Source organism: Punica granatum, chromosome 3, assembly GCF_007655135.1.
Source record: "Punica granatum isolate Tunisia-2019 chromosome 3, ASM765513v2, whole genome shotgun sequence".
Classification (NCBI taxonomy): Eukaryota; Viridiplantae; Streptophyta; class Magnoliopsida; order Myrtales; family Lythraceae; genus Punica; species Punica granatum.
In genome coordinates this window covers 14,265,819-14,284,383 of record NC_045129.1, presented here as the reverse complement: position 1 = coordinate 14,284,383, position 18,565 = coordinate 14,265,819, and the positions used below count along the sequence as shown (strand labels likewise).

Genomic DNA, 18,565 nt, shown 5'->3' with positions numbered 1-18,565 from the left:
CGATTTCCTTACTATCTCAGGCAAACTAGAATGGACTTCCTCACTACCTTTAGTCCTATTATAAAAGAGCTGTGAATATAAACTATTTGGGTTACAAGCCCAGTTGTCTGAAAGTATATTGAATTTAGACATAATATTCAATGGGTCAGGGGAGATTGGTGCTCGAGCTAATCGGGGAGGAGAAGTCGAGGAGGGTAACATTCAAGAAGAGGAAGAGTGGCATGTTGAAGAAGGCTAAGGAATTCTTGATTTTGTGCGGAGTGGACACGTGCGTGATAATCTACGACCATTCTGGCCATCAGCGACCACCCTAATGTGCCGAAAATCTAGCCCCCCAAATCTTGACGAGGTTGCCCAGATCAGACATCATCAGCACAGTAAGCTAATAGATTACTTACAATACATGGGAGCAGTGCGTAAGGAGCTTAGATCGTGAGTTATTGTAGACAAACCAAAACCTTGCATGTGCTCTGACTCCTCTCACTACCTGCAGCAAAACCCTAGCCTAATCACAATTAATTTTTTAATACTAAATTTTCTCAAGTATTCCACACTTTTTTTTCAATTTCAACACGTTTTCCTCAATTCAATAATATAATCATTACTTTTTTATTTTTTTGTTCAAATTCTCTCACATACTTTTCTCAATCACTTTTGTCTTCTTCTCCTCAAATTAAACTAAATCAAATTAAATCAAACTTAACTTCGTTATCAAACGCAATGAAAGTAATTGAGCTATTTCTGCCGAAAAAGAAGTAACAGGGCTAAAGTGAATAAAAATGTTATATGTTGAGGATAAAGTTGAAAAAAAAATATTTAGAATGAAAGTGAAAAGCATGGAGATACGTAGGTCAAGATTGAGAACCTAAAATGGATTTTGCCATTTATTTTTCTCCCATTACTGGTTTTGTCCCCTACTTTATTACATCTCCTTGTCCATTGCCGCTGCCATAGACTCATCCCATTTTTCATATACATACATACATATATATATATATATATATTAATCCACCGTTCATCAATAGTTAATTTTATGGATCATGGTCAATTTTTGAAAGTGAAAAATGAGACCATAATGAGAGCTCCTCACATATAATTGTGTACATTCTACATCACCTTCACCAAAGGGACATGATTTAAAGGCCGCTCATACGGGAAAGGACAGCCCTCATGATTTCAATATACATATTCCCAAGCTTTTGTAGCTTGTTTGAATTGAGGGTTCTAAATAGTTATGGAGGGATGAGTTGTGAAAGGTAATGATACAAATAAAGAAGAAAAAAACTTTCTATCTTTGGGATGTGATGCTACAACGCTGCTCAATTCCTTAGAAGATCAACTTATATAAGTTGATTCCTAACTTTTATCTTTATATCATAATCTTATAAGCTCGAGCAGTTTCTTGAAAACTCACTTCATATATGAAATTTTGAGTATTCAAAAATGTTCTTGTTATTTCCAATAAGATGGCTATATAACGTATTGATTCTTCCAAAGCGTGCCCTGTTTATACTGCCAATTACAACAATCCAGTTAGTCCTCCAGGTAAAAAAAAATATTAGGATCTGTTTACTTTTGGAGAATTTTCAATTTTCTAGGAAAATTTTCTAAAAAGTAGACAACTATAAAAAAATATGTTTAGTAACATAAAATTAAAATGACTTTTCTAAGGAAGTTTTCTTTTTCACTATTCAAATTAATTTATCTAGTGATTAGAAAAGCTCTTTTTTAATCCTCTAATTTTCCATTTATAATTCTAATATATGACTTTTCCTTTTCTATTGATTAAACATCATTTTATTCCACGAGATTTGAGGCTCAATACTAGGTTAGTGATTGATCTACTATGAATCATGATTTTTTAACTTTAACATTAGTAAACGTTTTATATTTTTCAGTAGAGAAATAAATTTAGAAAATGAGAAGAAAAGTGAGAATTAGTTGTCTAAAAGTAAAAATACATATAGACATTCCATTCTCATAGACTAAGACTTTTGAGGCTGAAATATGCCCGCGCTTAGATTTTTTATTTTCTTAAACAAATTCCCATTATCTCACATAAATTTCCAGCCAAGACGATTGGAACACTTCAATAAATCACCACACCATTTAGTCCTCTAATTTTCGATTTTCTTAAGAAAATTTCCATTATCTAGGGCAGTCACGACTTTTGTTGCCGGTTGTTTACTTTCACATTGATTCGATGAGAGGTGCTTTGGTTGCTATTTCATCAGCCAATTTACACATATTTCGAGTAATTTAATTTAATTTATTTTATTTTATTTTTGATAACGAGGTTGTTTGGGCTACGCCTGACTAATCTCACGGTCCACATGAACGTCTTGCAAGACCATGGGATAGGTAAATCCAGCCATGGGCTGTGCAGGTGGCCCAATAGGGAGTATTCTCTTGTATAGCGTCTGTGACATTATTTGAACCCAGGATTTCCCCTTGGTCGTCACACCTTTTAACTACCATGCCAACCTTATTGGTTTATTTTTATTAATTTTATTTCAAGTAATTAATTTTATTTGGAGTAATTAATTTTATTATCTTAAGATAACTTCTATTTTGTGTTTTACTGGCATAAATTTACTATAAACAAATTGTCATTTATATTAAAAGAGGGTGTAGCGAAGTAGCATACTACCAAGAGGTTCAAGTTCAATATTCAAATGGGACTACCTGTGCCCATTTACTAAATATTTAGGATTTTTATTTCATTGTACTAGGCCCATAAACTTCTTTTGTAACAAAAAAAAAACTACCATGTACTAATGGCTAATTTTTATCAGTAAAAACCCAAAAAATAAAGTAGATCCATAGAGGTCTTTTCACAATTGTATTGAAAAAAGAATCTCAGGAGGGAAAAAAAAAGTAAAACCAAAATCCACAAAATTGCGATATACTGATTCCATCGGTAAATGTCAAATAAAATGCACGGTCACCTGTACCATAGCAATGCACATTCGATACTTACAGCAATTTTGTTTGTCAAAAGAAAAGTGTATACTGACATCTCATGTTGTCGCAATAGACGGTTTATAATGATGAAAATTTTAGACGTCAATAAAATATCCACCTATAGTGACGAAATTTGCAATGCCGTCAGTTAACTCGTCTCTAGTGACAAAATTTTCCATCAGCACAAAAGCGGTCACTATTGTAGTGATTGTTTAGATGTATTTGCCTTGATATTTTAGAACTGATTTGTCTTTGCACGTATCATTACTTTTAGTATCGGTTAAATCATTCTCTTTAATGGTCTAATATTCACACAGGTCCCACCATTCGAAAAATTTCGTCTGTGGAGTTTCAACCATCATTTCATAAGTTGACATAGCACTTGAGGTTAAGATAAACGAGATAAAAAGCTGAACCAATTTTGAATTTTATTCCCTTCCTATCTATTCATTTTGCAATTTCATGATGACTCTTCTACTTGGCTTTTTTAATTCTTTAAAGAATGTAAAGTCAGTGAAATAAATTATAGTGTATGCCAATAGTCATAAAATATGATATAAGCATAAATTATCCAGTATTTGATATTCACCTCTATTTGCATCTACTTTCAGTTTTAAATTTGACTATTTATACAAAACAGTGATCTCTCTTGAAAATTGTGAGCCTAATCTATATATAATGTAATTCAAATTACTTCCACGCGATCCTTCCATGTACGCAGTTTTTGTAAATCCTCAGTTCATATTAAGGCGTTCCTTCATAATCCTACATTAAAACAGATACATGAATATCATATCAAATTATATTCTTTCATTTTTATCTCATCTCTTTATTCTCGTATGTTTTAATGAATTTAAATTTATCATTTTTATTTCGTTTTTTTCCTACAAGGCATGCGCAACGAGGGAGCCAAAAAGACTAGTTTTAAGTAATTATCCAATTCATACACCCTACATGTAATCACCGCATTGTCACTGAACAAGTGATCACACCTTTCCATCGGCGGTATTTTCAACATGATTAAAACTATATATCAAAATTGAATTTGTTGAAACAATACTTGCATTTGTGTATAAATGGCAGAAGTAATCGGGCATGTACAAAGCGAGAACTAACAAGATCCATGGAAAAAAAATTCGTGCAAAGCTTAAAGGTTACTTTATTTCAAGGGTTGATTTAATACATAAAATGAAGAAGTACGTAAGGTACAAACAAATAATTACTTGTATTTTTAAGTTATTTATTTATTTTTTATATAATTTATTTGAATTATTGATAAATTGATAAATTATTTAAAATGTTTCAATTATTTTTTATATAATTTATGTATCTTACATGCATCTCAAGTGTATGTGTGGTAGAATTTTCCTTTATTTCAAGGGATAAAATAAACGGTACGGAATCAAAGGAAGTATAGTGTAGTAATAGACACTCTTACTTGATAATTAAAAAGGTTTAATATTCGATATTTGGTAGGACTATCATACTCATTTACTAATTATTAAGATATTTATTTATTTGTACTAGATCTATAGACCTCCGTAAAAATAAAATCTGTTGGAGATATCTCGTATTAATCCCGCAAGACCCAAAGAATCGAATACCCAATAGGCGGCGACGAGATTGTTTGAACTGAAGAAGGGCCGATATATTTTCTATTCTCTAGGGATTTCAATGTATCTTTTGAATATTTGAAAAGCAAAATATTCCTAAGAGATATTATGGATAATTTTAGCATATCTTAAGATTATTTAAAGGGTATATTGCACCATTTAACCTAACGTTGACAGATATTTTTAGATCTATCCCAACGTCGATTTTTTGCATAAGGTGTCCCAACGTTGCTAATTTGATGTCACCATCTAGCTTCAAGGGATAGTTGGTGAAACAAAAATAGCAACATTGGGATACCTCAGATAAAAAATGACATTGTGATAGATCTAAGAATATCTGTTAACGTTAGGCTATATGTTGTAATATACCCTTTAAATAATCTTAAGATATCCTAAAATTATCGATAACATCTCTTAGGAGTATTTTGCTTTTCAAATATTCAAAAGATACATCGAAATCCCTAGAGAATATGAAATATATTGGCCCTTCCTCAGTTCGAACAATCTCGTCACCACCAACGTGGATGTCAAGGTAGAAGACGATGATCAGGCCTTGTTGTTGTTATGTCCTCTATCGGAGTTCTATGAGAGCTTCATCGACACCATACTCTATGGGAGGACAAGCATCACCTTGGAAGACATCAAGGCGTCATTGAACTCGAAAGAATTGCAGAAGAAGGCAACCAATTACCATGGGAGCAACGGTGAGCAACTTATCACAAAGGGTAGATCGACTAAGAAGAGATCTCGTAGTAGGTGCAAGTCAAGGTACTGGAAAAGGACTTACTAGATTTGCGACGAAGAGGACCATCTTAAGCGGGACTGTCAAAGGTGAAAAGTCAAGGCATTGGCGAATATAGGAGTGACTGAGCAAAGCAATGGAGAATGAGATATTCTCTTGATTGCAGCGGATAGGGGTACAAGGACTCTCACTACATCGAGTCGGTCAGGTACATCATGGGTTCTTGATTCGGGTAGCTCTTACCATATTTTTCATGATAGAGAACTGTTTACCTCTTATCGATAGAAAAAGGGTGGTAAAATTCTTATGGTGAATGGTCAAACATGTAATATTGTCGGGACGGGTAGAGATAGAATTGAGATGTATGATGGTAGTGAGATAACATTTTCAGATGTTAGGCATGTCCCGGGTATAAGAAAAAATTTGATCTCATTAGGAAGTCTTGATGCTCTTGGCTACAAGTACAGAGGCCAAGGTAGAGTTTTGAAGGTCTCGAAGGGAGATCTCATGGTGATGAGTAGGGTGTTGCGGGACTGGTTATATGTTCTGCAAGGTAAAGCCAGCTACTACAACATTTAAGAGGTTGACTTCGGAAGAAAAGTACTTAGGTGATCTCGGCCTTGACAAGGTAGATGGGTCAGGTCAATGCACTCGATCAGTAAGTCCTCGAAATTCCTTGTTAATCGAGTTATTGCTTTTCATAAAGCTACTTTGGTGGAGCAATGTAAGAGCGGGAGCCGAGGACAGGTGGAGAAACCTATGAAGAAGGTAGAGTTCCTGTTGGAAGACTCGAAAACTCCTGAGACTCAGCCTGTGATGGTAAAGGTCTGAGGGGATACAACATTATCTATGGAAAGGTCTGACGGTAGGCAGCATTCCTTATGGAATAGTTCACAAACAAAAGATAGGCAAAGGGACCATGTGACACCGTTGGAATGTTTCGAGCTTGCGGAGTTTGTGGTTTTAGGTAATGTTGAACTCGGGGATATGACTTGTAGACGAGTCAGTTTTGGAGTGTGCACAAAAGAAAAGGTGAAGAAAGCCGACACCTCAAAGGAATCCTCAAAAGGAATCCAAGGGTGGCTTGGACTGGAGCGGCAACCTACAAGGTGAGGTGGAGCCCGGTAAAGGCTGTGACAAAGCAGTCAAATAAGAGGTTGATCATGCTTGGCTGAATGCGAGCCAATGTGGAGATTTGTTGAACCTGTTTCGCATTAAGCCCGAAAGACCCAAAGAATTGAAAACCCGATAGCCGGCGATGAGATCATTCGAAAAGACGAAGGACGATGTATTTTCTATTTTCTAGAGATTTCGTTGTATCTTTTGAATATTTAAACAGTGAAATATTCATAGAAGATATTATGGATATTTTTAGGATATTTTTGGATTATTTAAAATGGGAAATATCTATGTTTCAAAGGAAAAAAATTGATATTTACGATATTTTTGATATGTGAGGGGTCTTGTATCTATATATAAGGAGTGAGTCTTGTACTCAAGGGTACAACGTTACGAGGGACGGTGAGTGTTGAGTGAGATTCTTCGGGAATTCTCTTAGGAATATTTTCTCTATAACTCTAGTATTTTACAGTGAGAAAGGTGAGAAAATTGAGAGTTCGGAAAGTCTCTTCTCAGTGAGATTCAGGTTGGTAAGGGGCTTGGGAAACACGAGTGATATCTCGTTGCAATCTGCGATTTTTTATTTAGTAGATACCCATACTTTGTCCATGAATGTTTTCCCCCGTTTGAGAGTTTTACTATGTATATTTAGTATTGTTATTTTTCGATTTGTCGTGGTTTTAATCTTGTCTGGACGTTTTTGAAATAACAAACCAATCAGTGTGGATCTTTTGCTGAATCTTTATATGCATACATGTACCTAGCACGGGCCCTGATCCTGTTGGAGGTCCATGTCAGAAGTGTCTGATTTGATGCAACCATGAAAAGAAAGAAAACTTAATGGTGTATTTGGTTTTAGAGTTAAGTAGAGTTGAGTTTTAATTTTAATTGAGTTGTAATGATTGTATTGAATTATGAGAAAAAATATGAAAAAAATAATGAATAGTTGAGAGAAAGTAATGATTGTATTATTGAATTTTAAAAAAAGTAATAGATATTTGAGAGAATTTAATATTAAAAATTGAATTGAATGGTTAAAAAATTGAAAAAAAATAGTAAAGTAATAATTGTATCGTTGATTTTTATTGTATAGTGAATAGAGTTAAAGTTAGAGTTAAAATTTGATCGTAAAATCAAACGGGCGTAATCAATCAATTTCCAGGGTCCACCACACCATGCGGCAGATATCGCTCTTTGGGTACACGTGTCTCATCTAGATCCCTGCCGACAAACCACGAACTGTGGCTGATATAATATTGTTGTAAGAATAATAAACATCTCAAAAATTTGACAATAAATAAATAAATAATTTCAATTTGACCAAACTATATAATGAAATAAATAGATGGATTTCGTAAGCCTCCCTATGACCCAAAAAATAATAAATAAATAGTTGGATTACTATCTCATTCTGAACGCTGTAACCATGATCTATTCTCTGACAGTCAAGGTATGTCCCATGTTACATTCCTCCTTACAATTTTACATTCTAATAATAATACTTATATAATAATCAACAAATTATTGTTAAAAGATGTAGATAAGTGATATTTATAATAAATAAATTTGTTAAAGTTCCTTTTATGCAAGTACGAGTGAGTAAAGTTAAAGTGGTTTCAACTACAAAAGTAAATAAACCAATTATAAAAGCAAGGATTAAGACTAGCATTATTTTGTTAACGTTATCATTTAATTTTTATCCCTAAAAATTATGTGTTATTAACCTATCAGTTGGGAGTAACTTCAGTTCACATTTGATTTCTCTTACCATATTCACATTGAAAGTGTAGGATTTCCATTATTTAATGTACCAGTGACATTTTTGTTATCGAACTATTGAGTACTAAACTAGAATCGTTTGGATTCAGAGTTAAAGTTATTTTGATTTTGATTTTGATTGTGGAAAAGAACAAATGAAATGTAGTTATAAATTTGACTTGGGAAACGTGTGTTTTTGTTATATAGTGTGTTGAGTTAAAGTTAAAGTTAAAGTTAAAATCAAATTCTTTGAAAACAAACGGGGTCTTATTAGTACCTTGAAATCTTGAAGAGTAAAAGATTTAAATTAATATATACCTCATGATGACCTTGTATGGAATATTCAACAATAGATTCTCATAATTAATAAATATAATTATGCCTTATCTGCCCATTCAATACCGGTTCGTTCTTCAACTTTATATGTATATATATTCTTGATGGATTTCTCTAGTCATATGACGGGGTGGCCTCTCTAGAAAAAATCTTTCCTTGTATAGCCGTTCATATTTGACAGTTACAAGTTAAATTTGAACGTCCGTTTAGTGGGTCCCCCATGCATATGTTGGCACCAGAAATGGATATCAGTATGGCCTCTTCGTGCCGTTGGATTTGCTTTGAAGGTTGATGGATAGGGCACCGGTGGGCGACAAAGTGCCAGGTAATAAAGGGCGCCAAGCACTGGGAAATCTGCTGAAAGTCGTCCCTGCCCAACGAAACAATTCCTCTGCTTTTGCCTTTAGGTTAATCTCAATACACATCCCATGTTTTGGGGACGGTATCAAAATGCACCTTATAATTGAATTTGTTTCAAAATACTCCTTACAGATAGTCAAACCGTTCTAATACGCTCTAAACTCTAAAACCAAATGTTTGTGATGGAGCCGAAGCTCTATAGGCAGCAGAGAGATGGTGGTAGTGGTTGTGATCGTGGAGAGAGTTTTTTCAGTGGAGGAGAGGAGAAAGAGGGAACCAAAGTGGTAGAGATAGCAAAGAGAGAATGAGCCTCCGACGTTATAGCCTGAGAGGGAATGGCTGTGGACGGGAGTACCTCTCCCCGATCTGCTTCCTTCTCTCTCTATAGTCTTCGTGACCTTGTCAGTGTAAGGAAGGAGGTCGGAGGGTATCCCTTTCCTTGATCTACTCCCCCCTAGAGAAGAGAGAGGGGCAGATCGAGGAGCGAGGAAACTCTCCTTATCTTCCCTCTCGGACAACGTCTTCAAAGGTGGGAGGCCTAAGAGATCTTTGGCAACCTTGTCTGTATTTATTTTTTAAATTTTTATTGTTATCCATATGTACAGGACGACGCATTGTGAAAGTTATCTTAACTTTTCATCAACATTTTTAACAGGACACTAATGGCGTGCTTTGTTTGACAAAAAAAAAAATCGATTCTGTGGTAAGATCTACCAAGTTTAAAACACGTGATTGGGTAGAGAAGAGGTGATATACCTTTGCTATACATTGCAATTTTTCCTTATTTTATTCCTACTCAGTATGATTACCTTTTCTGTTAGAGCTTGTAATAAACGTATCTTCTTTGGCACCCTGAACTTGCTTGATATGCTTGTATGGTCCATTGGTCCCCAAGCCTTTTTACAAAGGAAGTCCTTAAAAGCACAATACATGAGTCTATTTTCTACATGTAATGCTAGCTCCTTCTAATGCGATAACTGAGTTTGTTTGACTAGACCTATCTCATCCAATCAATATTATTAAGATGTATATTGCAAGTGCTAAATGTACTAATAAACGCGACATCATTTCCCTTGTAATATCTTTTTATATAAGGAAAATAACACCATATGGCAATGATTTTACTTTATTTTCACATTCTAATGCGTTTTTAAAAGTTGTCACGCCCTGATACAAATGATAATTTTCCTTTCAAATATAGCACATCGTTTAATTTCCCTCAAAAAAACTAACAATAAACTAACAGTAGGCTCCTCCCTCCCCTTTTGACAACCTCGCCTGTGGGGGGAGATCGGCAAGGGAGCCCCCTGAGGTCGAAAACAAAAATGGGGGAGCCAAGATCGAAGGAGGAGGTTCCCCTCGCCATTCTCCCCCGATCCTGCACACACCCCCCCCCCCCTCGATCTATGCTCCCTTTTCTGTTTCTGTTCGAAAAACAGAGACTGAGGGGAAGTCGAGATTGAGGGAGAGGGCTCCCCTAGTAAGTTGCCTCCCATGGGCGAGGTCGCCGAAGGCTTGACTAGCATCTAGCAACCTCACCCAAGGAGAGGCGACCAGTGGGGGTAGCCCTTCTACCAATCTCAGCTACTTCTTTGTCACTATTGAAAAACAAAGACAGAAGGGGAGTTGAGATTTGGGGAGAGGGCTCCCCCTGCCGGTCGCCCCCTCGAAAGAGGTCACTGGACGCTCAATCAGTGTTCGCGCGACCTTGCCCAAAGGGGGGCAGTTGGGGGAAACCCCTCCCTGATCTCGATTCCATATTTGTTTTTTATTTATTTTATTTTTTAATGTTATCTAGTCAACATGTCACGTCCATGTATGCAAGGAGGGTATGCCGTCAAACCAGTTCAGCTTACCGTTAGTGTTTTTGACGAAAATTAAACGGTGTGGTAGATTTGAAAGGAAGATGGTCATTTATTTTAGGGTGTGGTAACCGTTGAAAATGTTATAGGAGGTGAAAATTGGATAAAATTTGTGCTATATGGTACTATTTTTCCTTGTATATATAAAGAATGTAGATTGAATAAGATTGGTAGTAAGCAACTACACTAATGAGTGAGCGAAACAAGTTGGGACAAAAAAGCTCCATCATCTTTCTTTCTTTCTTTTTTAACAATTATCTAAAATTACTTGAAAGTAAAAATGATCGAATGATTCAATATGAATTAAATAGTTTGGCACTTGTTTCCAATAAGTAAGGTATCAAATTCAGATAGCTTCATCTCTTAGTCGATCGAGTTTACTCGAATTGGATTAGTTGGGGTTCATTGGGCTTCATAATACGTTAGTTTGAACCAACAAGTTTAAAATTAGATGACAAAGTTTAGGGGAGAAGCTAGAATTAATTATTAACCACCGAGGTGCTCTATTGCAAAGTACAGTAGATAGCAAAGTCTCTTTCTTTTATGACGGAGATAAGGTCTAAGCCGCGTAAGGCATTAATGCATATTCAATCATACTGCCTTTCCGGATGGGAGAGAAAATGAGACGTCGGCACGTTATGTCACAAACGATCCAACGGCTAAGAGCAGACTCTCTCTCTCGATTTGCTCCATTCTCGTCTGCCTAATCCGGAATCTCTTCCGCCCCTCTCTCTTTCTTCACACGGTATGCGTGTCTGTATGCATTGGATCAATTATATCTTCTGAAAAAATGGTAAAAAGTATCGACAAATTTGTTGATTGAACGGTAGCATCAACTTCCAAAAGGGCAAAAAAAAGACAGGTTATCGAAAAAAGAAAAAGAAAGAAGTAGTGAAGCGCGACACGTTTTTACCGGATAATTAAGAGATATTGGGTTTGATATTTAATGGGATTATTCGTATCTCTTGTTAGCTACAAAGATTTTTATTTCATTATACTAAACTCATAGACCTCCTTTGCAATGTTTGAGTTTTAAAAAGTGCATTTATTTGAAAGGATAATAAACTTAAATGCTTCATCACCATAATTTAAAGAGTAATATCCCGTTTATTTTTCAATTATAAGATATGTTTATAGATCTAATATTATAAAATATAAATTATAATAGTAAATAAACGGACGCGATAATCCACGACAATTAGGGATCTAGAAGTTCTGGGTTGGAGCATGGGCAAAAGCACAACGAATAAGTATGAATATATATATATATATATATTGTGTACTGCACTATACCATTTATAATATCTCCTATTTTTTAGAGAAAAAAAAAAGAAAAGAAATTGGACAGCGGGAGAGAAGGAGAGAGTGTTCCCACACAGCACAGTGAATATCGGATCAGGCCCTTTATATAAAAAGCCTTTTTCTGACCACTTCCCCGGCATTCGCTATCCTCCCTCCCTCCCTCGCTCTTGAGATCCGATCTCAGTGTCCGAGTGAGTCTCCTCTCTCTCTCTCTCCGCTCCTCTCCATCCCATTCCTCACCGCTGCCATTCTACAATCCTCTCCTCGACATCTTACTTTCGTGCACTGATATCGCTTTCTTCGGATCAAACCGGAGCTGTTTTGGATACGGTGACTGAGTTTGCTGGCTCCGCTGAGCTTAGTTTCTCATGATTTTGCTTCGATTTACATCCCGACTGATCATGGATTGCTACTGCTGGCGTTGATGCTGGTACATCGTTTTTAACTGTATTTGTTCCTTTTGATGGCTTCGTGCAGGTAAGAAATGGCGCAGATATTGCTGCACGGGACCCTCCACGCCACGATCTACGAAGTGGATAAGCTTCACCATGGCGGTGGTCCTAAGTTCTTCCGCAAGGTAATTACCCGGCTCAAACTTCCGTGGATCGTAATCGATCTGTGGTTCGAGTAGCATCTCCAGTATGTTTATCTCTACTCTCTTGCTGTTTTGTTTGCCTTCTCATCGATCATTTGTTTGGAAATGTTTTCCCGCTTTCGGATCATCTGTTTGGACGACTTTACAGCACGATCAATTGGTTGGTCATATCACTTGCGTATATGATCATAGTTAAAGTTTCGAATATCGCTTTTGGGACAACTAATGAATACCAGCAAACTTTTAGGTTCAGTATCTGCAGGCAGAAATTTTACCCATGGTCATGATTGCTGATCTTGGGATAATCTTTTCATTTACTTTAGTCACGTTGGTCGCTTCTCTTCGTCAGTTGCTTCTCGAGAGTACTTTTGAGACCCTCTCCGTTTCATCATCTCACTGCATGATTACTTCTTGCTTGACATCAATATGGCATAAAGTACCAAACTTTATCCTTCCTTATTAATAAGTTCTTGAACAGAATCAAATCCCGCATTCTTTTATGTAGATCGGCATTTTTCCTTTCAGTACTTACTTACTGTCTGATTACTAACTTTTACAAAATTCGTTCAATATTCATGACAAGGAATAATTTGTGCCTGTAAATATGGCTTTGTGATCTCATTATTAAAAGGCAAAGAGTCATTGTGGAGAATCAAGACTACTGGCAAAACTATATCAATTCCATTGTATTTGTTCTCTGCACTATTTTTGTGACTCTGTATTTTTAATATTTCTAACTGCTTAATATATTCTTGCAGCTTATGGAAAATGTTGAAGAAACCATTGGCTTTGGCAAAGGTGTTACCAAACTCTATGCAACTATTGATCTGGGAAAGGCTAGAGTTGGACGAACAAGAATAATTGAAAAGGAATATTCCAACCCCCAGTGGTACGAGTCTTTTCACATTTACTGTGCCCATATGGCTTCTGATGTGATCTTCACTGTGAAGGATGATAATCCTATTGGTGCATCTCTTATTGGAAGAGCATATGTACCAGTTGAAGAGCTGTTAGGTGGAGAAGAGGTGGACCGATGGGTTGAAATCTTGAATGAAGATAAACAACCCATCGATGGAGGTTCGAAGATCCATGTGAAGTTGCAATACTTTGATGTTACTAAGGACCGCAACTGGGCAAGGGGTATTAGGAGTGCCAAGTTTCCAGGAGTTCCATACACATTCTTCTCGCAGAGGCAGGGATGTAAGGTTTCATTATACCAAGATGCCCATATCCCTGACAATTTCGTCCCAAAGATCCCTCTTGCGGGAGGCAAGTACTATGAGCCCCACAGATGCTGGGAAGATATTTTTGATGCGATTACCAATGCAAAAAACTTAATCTACATTACTGGCTGGTCTGTCTATACTGAGATCTCCCTTGTTAGGGACTCAAGAAGGCCAAAGCCGGGGGGAGACATCACCCTTGGTGAGCTGCTGAAAAAGAAGGCAAGTGAAGGTGTTAGGGTTCTGATGCTTGTTTGGGATGACAGAACCTCTGTTGGGCTTCTGAAAAAGGATGGGTTGATGGCCACCCATGATGAGGAAACTGAGCAGTATTTCCAGGGTAGTGATGTGCACTGTGTCCTCTGCCCCCGTAATCCTGATGATGGTGGAAGCATTGTTCAAGATTTGCAGATTTCCACCATGTTCACTCACCACCAGAAGATTGTAGTGGTGGACATGGATATGCCTAATGGATCATCGGCTAAGAGGAGGATAGTCAGCTTTGTCGGGGGTCTTGATCTTTGTGATGGGAGATATGATTCCCCCTTCCATTCACTTTTTAGGACATTGGACACAGCTCACCATGACGACTTTCACCAACCAAACTTTACTGGTGCTTCTATAACCAAAGGTGGTCCCCGTGAGCCCTGGCATGATATCCACTCAAGGCTCGAAGGCCCCATCGCATGGGATGTATTGTATAATTTTGAGCAGAGATGGAGGAAGCAAGGTGGGAAGGATTTGCTTCTTCAGCTGAGGGAGCTTGATAATGTAATCATCCCACCATCTCCTGTTATGTACCCAGATGACCCTGAAAGGTGGCATGTCCAGTTATTCAGATCGATTGATGGTGGAGCTGCTTTTGGCTTCCCTGAGACTCCCGAAGATGCTGCTCGAGTTGGTCTTATTAGTGGGAAAGATAATATCATTGACAGAAGCATTCAAGACGCATACATCAATGCTATTCGACGGGCAAAGAATTTTATCTATATTGAGAACCAATACTTCCTTGGGAGCTCTTTTGCCTGGGCTCCTGATGGCATTAAACCTGAGGACATTAATGCTCTGCATCTCATTCCTAAGGAACTTTCCCTTAAGATTTGCAGTAAGATTGAAGCTGGGGAGAGGTTCACTGTCTATGTTGTGGTTCCAATGTGGCCAGAGGGCATACCAGAGAGTGGATCAGTGCAGGCAATTTTAGATTGGCAGCGGAGGACAATGGACATGATGTATACAGATATTGTTCAGGCTCTCAGGGCCAAGGGCATTGAGGATGACCCGAGGAACTACTTGACATTCTTCTGTCTCGGAAATCGGGAGGTGAAGAGGAGTGGAGAGTATGAACCCTCTGAAAAGCCGGAACCAGACTCGGACTACATCAGAGCCCAGGAGGCCCGCCGCTTCATGATATATGTCCACACCAAGATGATGATTGGTAAGTTATACTATCTAATGTTGTCTTATGAGGTTCTATTCATTTTTAAATCACCACTAAACTATTTTCCGACTTTATTTGCTATTGCCATTAGGAAGGTTGCTCTCAGGTTTTTTGCATCATCCTATATAGAGGGGTTATCGTACTTACTTGAGATTAAGGCACTTTCTAATGTTCTCCGCTTCATGTAGGGTCTATATACCCCAACCAGTTACGTATAGCTTAGATAATTCCTAGTTGTGTATCCAAGACATTTAGGGCTTAGTGGAAAGAGTGTTTTCATTGTTTTGGTAAAGCAGCTTTGGAAAACTTCCTGGACAAAGTGCCAAATTTTATTTTAAGAGACCTCCTCATTCTTCCATTTACCCAAAGTTATATTATCAGTACATCCACCAAACTTACCCTCGCCCTTTGCAGTTGATGATGAGTACATAATAATTGGGTCCGCCAACATCAACCAGAGGTCAATGGACGGAGCAAGGGACTCCGAAATCGCCATGGGAGCCTACCAACCTCACCACCTGGCCACAAGGGAGCCAGCTCGTGGCCAGATCCATGGGTTCCGCATGTCCCTTTGGTATGAGCACCTCGGGATGCTCGATGACTCTTTCCTCCAGCCAGAGAGTGAGATATGCATCAGGCGGGTCAATCAGATTGCAGACAAGTACTGGGACCTCTACTCTAGTGAGAACCTAGAGCACGACCTCCCTGGTCACCTCCTCCGGTACCCAATAGGAGTGTCGGGCGAAGGAGTGGTCTGCGAACTGCCAGGATTCGAACACTTCCCGGACACCAAGGCCCGGATTCTCGGCAACAAATCTGACTACATGCCACCCATCCTCACCACTTAAGTTGGCCGATCCACTTTTTTATTAAACCTTCTAATATTATCTGGCGTTTTTTTTTTCCTCCCTTCTTTTACAAGCTTGTGCCAGTAGAACAATAAACGGTATCGTGTGATGAGATCAGTGGCAGGTGAGGTATTATTTTCCTGCAGGCTGTTTATCTTTTTCAATTACCCGACGTTATGAGACAAAACATTGTGATATTTTGGGTGCCTAGTTGTTGAATGTTGTGTTTGCTTGTCTCGGCCTGCGTAGGAACATGGCTTTCACTTTTGTAGATACAAATCGCTCTGCCTCCAGTGTACTTCGACTTCCTCAATAAAGTCGACGCAAGTATCCCGAGATTCCTCGTCCCACAGCATAATTGGAGGATCTGTCTATTACAGCTGATATTCTTTGCAGTGATCATATTAAGAGTTTAGGCAACTAATTAAGTATACTATTAGTCTGTGGAATCTTCGGTCGTTGTCAAGAACCTTTTTTGTCAACGAAGATCATAATTTGGCCATCCACTTCTCCTAACGTAAATCATTACATTTGTATGGAGTTCATAATGGAATCCACACCCCCTCTCTTTGAGATATTATTAGGCACGACGATAGGTTTGAAATCATCGAAAGCAATGTTTCATCATTGGGATCAATGGCAAGCCTCTCTTTGGGTTGGTGGCAATCCTGAGGTGGAGCCATGTCATAAATATGTGGGGTCTCCTGATGGGATTGGATTTTGGATTGGACCAAGGAGACATTAATTTAGATTTTAGAGGTAAGATTGGGAGATTTGGCGTTCCCGTGGGCTATTGTCCGGTCGGAGTTTGATTTATTCCATAATAATCGAACAGGACAAGATGACAATTACTGCTGTTTTGGATTTTATGGAATATTTTGCTTTGTTTGGATGTGAAATCTTAAAAGAGTGAGAGGATCGAAGGTTTCACACCTTTTTCTTCATTGGGCCATGAGAAAATGCAAGACTAATAATTATCCATCTAATTTACTAGTAAGACCCTATAAAATAAATTTTAATATCGTCAATTTTTTTTTCTTTGGCCGCAAATTTTAATCAATTAACTGAAAAACCTTTCGGTTCTCCTTCCTTTTACTTAAAAATAAAATAATATGAGATATCCAAACAACTGTAGAGTAGGTCATTTCTTTGATATTGGAAAGTTTAAAAAAGGTGAAGAAAAATGAATAAATTCACTTTCCTTGACCTTCTCAACTTAAAATTTCTCAAATTGGGGATTTTGAGAGAGAAGGAACATTTACAATATTAAAAATTTGAATAGCCTGCATTCCCTCATTTAACGTACAATACTAATTTATAGCTGAGGAACATAATTAATATAAATATATTTATATATTATATAATTATTGGGTCAATCACTAGATCCAGCCACACATGCTTGTTCAGTGAAATGAAAAGCGAAACGAAAACTCCTCATGCATTTGTCACCATGAATGTCAATTTTATATACAATTATTAACAATTTACATTAGAAATATCTAGAAGTTCAAAAAATCTTATTTTAATATTAATTTCATGCGTAATTACGTTACTCATATGTTTATATTTATATATATCGGTATTGTTCAAAAATTTTCATTTTAAAATAAATTTTATGTGCAATTATGTCACTCATATATTTATATTCATATTTATATTTATATATGTCGGTCTCCAAATTTGCTGCATATACTAAAATAATAAATCTTTAGTTAAAGTTCAAAATAAGTATCTCCAGATGAATTTACCTATGTATATATAAAAAAATATTTTGGTGGCTGAAACACCAACAAATATTCCGGCAGAATTGCTCAAATCCAAATCCTTAACTCCATATCTCTAATATTATAATTAAATAATTGGGTATAATACATTCACCTCCCTTGAACTTTTACCAAATGACACTCAATTCCATTATTGACACAAAATGACAGTCCACCCATTGATTATGTTGACATAATAAGAAAAATCTCTTATGATCCCCAACTTTTTAATCGCTTTTCACTTCTTCCTTTTTTTTTTGTTTATTCTTATAGTCAATATTACACAATTTGTCCACCATGCTCTCGCTAGTAGAAATCTCGATGGACCTATTTATGAAATAATATTTTTATTCCCAAAAACTTTACACATTAATAATTTTGGTGGAAATTCAGATAGCAAGACTAACGTAGAACAACCATGACACCTTGAACAATATTAAACATATAAATGAATTAGGATGAAATTGATAAAGCAATTAAAGATTAAGAAAAAAAATTATATTAGGTCAACTTAGTCAATGGGATGGAATGTCAATTTTTATTTTTATTTTTATTGAGAATGGAGTAGAGTGTCATTTTCTCCTAAGAATGGAGTGGAGTGTCATTAAATAATATCTCAAGGGAGGGAAGTGTAATTTATCC

The 18,565-nt window shown here is 36.9% G+C and overlaps 2 protein-coding genes across 3 annotated transcripts; both read left to right on the top strand.

Moving 5' to 3' along the window:
- Window positions 1–140: 140 nt before the first annotated feature.
- On the top strand, window positions 141–6,150 carry LOC116200411 (MADS-box transcription factor 14-like). The gene is made up of 4 exons (XM_031531256.1): window positions 141–268; window positions 5,073–5,281; window positions 5,711–5,872; window positions 6,026–6,150. The coding sequence occupies exons 1-4, from the start codon at window positions 141–143 to the stop codon at window positions 6,148–6,150; spliced, it is 624 nt and encodes a 207-aa protein (XP_031387116.1).
- Window positions 6,151–12,089: 5,939 nt separating this feature from the next.
- Window positions 12,090–16,404, top strand: LOC116198885 (phospholipase D alpha 1). Of its 2 annotated transcripts, none has more exons than XM_031529146.1 (4): window positions 12,090–12,247; window positions 12,534–12,633; window positions 13,410–15,309; window positions 15,727–16,404. In XM_031529146.1, exons 2-4 carry the CDS (start codon window positions 12,541–12,543, stop codon window positions 16,158–16,160), a joined length of 2,427 nt encoding a protein of 808 aa, XP_031385006.1. In that variant the 5' UTR covers window positions 12,090–12,247; window positions 12,534–12,540; the 3' UTR covers window positions 16,161–16,404. The 2 variants fall into 2 exon arrangements, with proteins under 2 accessions (XP_031385006.1, XP_031385005.1); XM_031529145.1 differs by having other exon boundaries at window positions 12,186–12,386.
- The last annotated feature ends 2,161 nt before the right edge of the window (window positions 16,405–18,565 follow it).

Bases quoted from the DNA above. Each gene is read 5' to 3' on its own strand.
- LOC116200411 (XM_031531256.1), top strand. From the start codon at position 141: ATGGGTCAGGGGAGATTGGTGCTCGAGCTAATCGGGGAGGAGAAGTCG. The intron at 269-5,072 runs GTGCGTGATAAT...GCCCTTCCTCAG, and splicing joins ATTTTGTGCGGAGTGGACAC to TTCGAACAATCTCGTCACCA. The intron at 5,873-6,025 runs GTAAAGCCAGCT...CTTTTCATAAAG, and splicing joins CTGGTTATATGTTCTGCAAG to CTACTTTGGTGGAGCAATGT.
- LOC116198885 (XM_031529146.1), top strand. From the start codon at position 12,541: ATGGCGCAGATATTGCTGCACGGGACCCTCCACGCCACGATCTACGAA. The intron at 12,634-13,409 runs GTAATTACCCGG...ATATTCTTGCAG, and splicing joins GTCCTAAGTTCTTCCGCAAG to CTTATGGAAAATGTTGAAGA. The intron at 15,310-15,726 runs GTAAGTTATACT...CGCCCTTTGCAG, and splicing joins CCACACCAAGATGATGATTG to TTGATGATGAGTACATAATA.